The sequence below is a fragment of the Salvia hispanica genome, chromosome 4, assembly GCF_029641045.1.
Source record: "Salvia hispanica isolate PSC_SH4W2 chromosome 4, Shi_PSC_v1, whole genome shotgun sequence".
Classification (NCBI taxonomy): Eukaryota; Viridiplantae; Streptophyta; class Magnoliopsida; order Lamiales; family Lamiaceae; genus Salvia; species Salvia hispanica.
The window spans coordinates 13,712,789-13,718,954 of NC_142695.1; the positions used below are offsets into that span (position 1 = coordinate 13,712,789).

The following is a 6,166-nucleotide window of genomic DNA, read 5'->3' on the forward strand; positions in this document are numbered from 1 at the left end:
TATTAAGAGGGGAGAAGAAGAGAAAAGTCCACCAATTTCTCTTCTAATTATAAAAGGGTATACAAGTAAAATCAACAATTACTAAACTGAAAATTTTAAGTAAATCAATTTTTTTATGCTACTTAACCAATTTATTACTGGCCATAATGACCATATAGCATTTCCCTTTAATTAAAGGCTCTATATATTTGAAGGACAGCATTAGGGGTCGCCTAATCATTATGTCACCGTACAAAAACACGAATGGGATATAACATTTTTGAAGTAAACAAAAGGGTGGATTGTAGTTTCAAATAATTGACACAAGTGGGAATTGTTTTACATTAAAGTTAACACAACTACTTTGGGATTTTTTTATCAATTGATTAAAGAAAAGGAAGAAAGCCAAGTGCATATTAGATGATTCTTATCCACGCAATTTTTATTGATTTATAATTTGTTACCTGATTATTAAAATTTGAATTCTGTTTTATTTTGAAGTAAACAAAATACGGGCTTTATCTTAATATATGCAAATATATAATTTTTTTTTTATTGAAAAGAAATTATCTAAATTTGTATAGTGTATATTATATAACATGGCTTAACTTGATAAATTGGTGGGTTATATAAATATGATTAAAGTTATAATTTTGGTAAAATTTGATAGGGCCCTTGTCTTATATTAGGGTTTGAGTTAAGCTTAACTATGATATCAAACAATTAGAAATGTTCATATATAATTCTCTACCTTTGTATTACTAACTTATCAAACACGCCCTTAGGACTCGTTTGATAAAAAGATGGGATATGAGAAGATATGTAAATCAAGATAAGAAATACGGGTTTTATGTCAATATATGCAAATATATGATTTTTTCATTGTTGTTTGACTGAAAAGAAATTATCTAAATTTGTATAGTGTATATTATATAACATGACTTAACTTGACAAATTGGTAGGTTATATAAACATGGTTAAAGTTATAATTTTGGTAAAATTTGATAGGGCCCTTGTCTTATATTGAGATTTGAGTTAAGCTTAACTATGATATCAAATAATTAAAAATATTCATATATAATTCTGTACCTTAGTATTACTAACTTATCAAACACGCCCTTAATATACGCCCTTAGTATACATGTAAAATGTTAATAAATCTTAGTACTATATTTACAGAATTTAAGATATAATTCAGTAAACTATCCTTTAAAATTGAAATTGCAAAGGATAGTAGAGAATGCCACGTACCGTATCAAGTTGCAATTTTTAAAATTAAATCATGGAATAAATAATAGTAATATAATAGGCACACTAATTTAGAAACAAATTTTACAATAGGTTTAGATAAAAAATTTACCGACCTACTCCCTCTAAAAGATATAAGAAGGATTTGATCAAAAAAATCATGCGGCCACACAAATTATTTGATAATTAGCATTTACCTGGAATATATGGCAATTTCAATTTGGCTAAATCATAGTTGTGTGTTTATTATGAGTTCATAAATTATAATTATGAATAAATCATAATTAAGTCCATAATGAAGAATATCATAGGTGATATCTGAATTTTTATATAATCACTTTTTTTTTTCTCTTTACACTTTTTTAATATATTTTTCAGACTTAAATACTTAAATGCCCCCAAGTCATAATGAAGAATATTTAAATACTTTTATAAATCATTCTAGGTATCCAAAAATATAGACAAATACATACTCCCTCTGTCAAATCTAAATGAGACGTTTCATTTTTGCACCTGTTTTGGAAAAATAATACTCCCTCCATCTCATAGAAATGTCATATTTCATTTTTTGCCCGTCCCAAGAAATAATCCTACGCATTTATGATAACATTTTCCCCCTTCTCTCTGACCTAGACCTGCCCACGGTTCATGAACCGGCGGTTTCGGTTCGGAACCACCGGTTCCGATTTTGGGAAATATAGAACCGGAATTGAACCGTGAGGCTGTTTCACGGTTTCGGTTTCGGCTCGAAAACTGGTGGTTTCGGTTTCGATTCGGAACCGCCGGTTTTCAGACGGTTCGTTTTTAGGTTTGGTTTCGCGATTTCACGGTTTTTTTCCTTAATTTTTTTTTGCCATATAGTTTGAAATTATAAAATAAATTGGAACAAGGAAATGGATAGTTTAAATTGAGAGATTGAAGAGAGAAATTCTTGTTAACACTAAAATGAGGTGAGTGTAAGTAAGGATAGAGAGAGTATTTAATATAGATAAAAATAGAGAGAAATGAGATCCAATTTGAATTTAAAATCAACATTTAAGAATAAATAAATAAATAAATAAAAATAAAATAAATGGTGTTTTGTGCAATCAATTTTGAATAGTGCAGCCATCGCCCACCGTCAACCAATCAATTTTGAAGACTCAACTAATCAATTTTGAAGATTACAACATTAACCAATGTTAATTTGAGTATTATATTATATTTAAAGTAATCAATTCTTCTGAGTTTATTAAAAAATATTGGATAAATATTTATTAATAATTATCCATACTCCATAGATTCCATACGTAAAAAAATGTGTTAATTAATAAAATCGGAAATAGTATTATAAAGTTATTACCATAAACCATACTCCATAGACTCCATCTTGTAATTTAGTTATTTTTATTTTATTATCTTTTCTCTTATGTTTTCCAAATTACCATCCAATTTTACCAAATAGTATTATAAAATTATTTTTGCTACAAAATTTTGTCCCACATTATTGTTTCTATGGATATTACCAAATCTAAAAATGAAAGTTATTTATATAAGAGTATAAAACTCATATACCGGATCATTCAGCAATGTTTTATTTAATGGAGTATAGTTTTAATATACGGATTAACTATGTTTAAATTTATCATTGCATTGGCGGTTCGGAACCGTAAAATCGCCGGTTTGGAACCGTCCGGAACCGGCGGTTCGGTTCAAAAAATTTGGAACCTGAACCGAACCACGGTTCTAAAATTCACGGTTTCGGTTCGGCATATTTTTGCGGTTTCGGTTCGGAACTGTAACCGCCGGTTACGTTTTCGGTTTTAACCGCCGGTTCGGTAAACCTTGGGCAGCTCTACTCTGACCCCACCAGCCACTACATAATTTCAACTACTTTTCTCATTCTCTCATACTTTACCAATTATACATTAAAACTCGTGTCAACCCTAAATGACCAATTTCTATGGGATGGGGGGAATAATAAATAGTAAAATTGAGAGAAAGTAAAATAAGAAAGAGAATAATGTATATAAGACTCTCCTCTACAATATATTCCTTCTTACTTTACGTTCTCTTTACTCTAACTATTAATTACTCCATCATTTTTTTAAAAAAATATGAAAAATAAAACGTCTCGCTTAGGCTAGGAAGGAGAGAGTATCATTTTAAGTATCCAAAAACACATCGGGTTCAAGCATTTCTAGTAGAGAAAGTTATGACCACTTCACAAAGAGTACGTATTCCAAAGAATTACGAGTCGAACGTTTATGAGACGACAAAACACACTGGTCAGCCGCTTTATGCATGTCGCAAGTAAGAGAAAATGAGAAAGTCGAACATTTTATGAGCCAAAAAAACACCCGGTAAAACAAAATGTGTATGTGCTTATGTGCCCTAGCTATTTTAATAGCTAGGCTTGGGCATAACTCCCAACATAACTTTTGGCGACTGCTAACTCAATTTAAAGAGAAAAATATAGTTTGGAATGTCATCTTTGAAGAAGGGGAGAAAAATTGAAGCTTTATCCACCTAAGCCTTGTTCATTATGATATAGGAGTACTTAGCTATTGATTTTTTTATTATTCATCATGAGTGGATAGAGCTTGGGATTACTTCTAGTTTATAGTAGGTAACTTAAAACATGTTTTCCTATACTGAACGACTTAAGTTTTCATGAGTTTTTTAGTTCAATTCAAATATTCTTGATGTAATCTATGTTATTTTGCTTTGGAGCATTAATATAACTAGAACTTGCCTAAAATTCAATGTCTCTTTAACTTTGATTTAGCAGCATTGCGTACTTTGGAAACTATAAGAACTAGAAGTGAGAGAGCTTATCGTTCTTGGGGATAGATCGTTGAATCAGGTTAGATGCTAATTGTATGCATAAATCCTAGCTGACATGATCAACTTATCATAGGTGTACCAATCCCCTACAAGTAATCAAATGCATGTGAACATAAGACAACGTGGGATCACTAATAATTTTGAAACTCAATCATTATATTTGAAACATGATAGTTGCTACCGAAACAAATTAGTAGTCTCTTTACTGCGTTACTTTCGAGTTTTAGTTTCTCAACCTGTTTTGTCTCGTTTCAAGTTTAAAACTTCTTAATCTCTTCCCCGTGGGTTCACTATCTTTTCTGCTACATTGAACACGTCTGCATACTTGAAAAAGTAATACTTTTGGTGATTTATAATTTATTTTATGAATCTAATTACACCTAACATACATATATTGAGGGTTTGGAGTCGTTCTCCCTAAACTGTTATTCCCCCGGTTCGGTGGTCCCCATTAAAAGTCTCATTTTGTTATTTTTGTCCAGTACCCATTTGAAGCCTCATTTCACTTTTATTATGTTTGGCTAGTGGATTCAACATTTCACTAACTTACTCAACTCATATTTTATTACTTATAAAATTAATATGTAAAGTACAACCCACATTCCACTAACTTTTTTCTATTAATTTCATTTACATAATTAAATAATTTCTTAAAATTTGTGACAGTCATAAATGAGACTTGTAATGGAGATCCGATGAAATTTAATAATTTAAAATAAAAGGTACTACTATTATTATAAACTATTTCGTTTAGGTAGAGTATAAGTCAGGTGAATCCGTGTAGATTTATGAGATGGGGAGTAATATATTTGGTTTTTAATTAACTGCATATATTAATGAGATGAGAGTCAGCACAGCAAGTCCTCGTCCAATGTATCCATAATCCTTCAATCACGCTTCATTTAAAACAGGGATTACAAATATTTTAAATAAGTGATATGTAAATATAATACATAAATAAAAGTGATTAAAATTATTGGAGGCGAAGATGAATAAAATCAAACCAAATCTGTTTGAAGACATTAATAATAAGGTGATGATGGTCGTCGGAATTGAGCAGCAGATAGCAAGCAAGCAATTCTTCTAGATCATTCGACTCTCTGATGTTGTACTGCGAAATCATCTCCACCATCGATTCTCTAAAATCTCGCCGCGGATCCTTCGACGCCTTCAACACCACCATGCTCCGACGCCGCCCGTGAACCGCCAGCCGCGGCGATGAATTCACTCGGAGCTTTATTCCCGACGGCTGCCTCCTCACCGGGCTGGCAGACGGCGCCGCCTTCCTCGTGATGATCGGCGGGAGGCGGCGGCACTGAACGTCGCTTTTGCCGGGCCCACATTTGCCAGGGTCCTCGGCAATGCAACTTTGCACAGCAGCCCCTGCTGTTCCTAATACAAAAATAAAAAAAATGGATAAATATATAAATAAATAAAATGAAAGCCGGGGCTGCAGTGCAAAATTGGACAGCAGAGGATCCCCACCCCTATCCGAATCCGAACTGTATTCTGTCAGTATAGAATCAGGCTCGGATAATGAACTCCTAGAGTTCGTACATTCCGAGGAGTTGTCGGCGGTCGGAACAGAGGTGGAGAATTGGCGGGGTTGTGTTGGCCGGCTTGGCTGGACAAGGGCGAGGCCTCTAGTGAAGTAGTAAGACTTTCGCTGGTTGGAATTGGTGAATTCCGGTGAATGCAGTGATGAGTCTTTGTGTTTGGAGAGGTTTAAGGTTTTGGTGTTGTTGTTCATGTTCTTGAGCTTGTGGAACCAGGCGTTTGGGATCATGTTGGAGAATCTGAATTTGTAATTACCCATTTGTTTACGATCATTAATTTGGGTATTGGAAATGGAATGTTAGGAAAAAAGATGGAAGAAAAGACTATGCATTGCTATGCCTATGAGTGTGTGTGTGTGTGAGATGATACATAAATAGAAAAAGGATAGATGTGGTGTGGGGTCTACACATGAAGACTTATTTGTACTCCTTTCATTCATTGATACAAGGCCAAATCAGATTGGGTATGAGTCTTACGAAATGTAGTAGAGAGTAGGTGATAAAAGTTTAGCAGGAGGCCAAATTTGATTGGGTATGATTCTTGCGAAATGTAGAGA

At 33.1% G+C, this 6,166-nt stretch overlaps 1 protein-coding gene across 1 annotated transcript; it reads right to left on the reverse strand.

Moving 5' to 3' along the window:
- Positions 1-4,903: 4,903 nt before the first annotated feature.
- Positions 4,904-5,939, reverse strand: LOC125197525 (transcription repressor OFP1-like). The gene is made up of 2 exons (XM_048096282.2): positions 5,539-5,939; positions 4,904-5,445 (listed from the first exon to the last, which is right to left on the reverse strand). Exons 1-2 carry the CDS (start codon positions 5,867-5,869, stop codon positions 5,027-5,029), a joined length of 750 nt encoding a protein of 249 aa, XP_047952239.1. The 5' UTR covers positions 5,870-5,939; the 3' UTR covers positions 4,904-5,026.
- Positions 5,940-6,166: the final 227 nt, after the last annotated feature.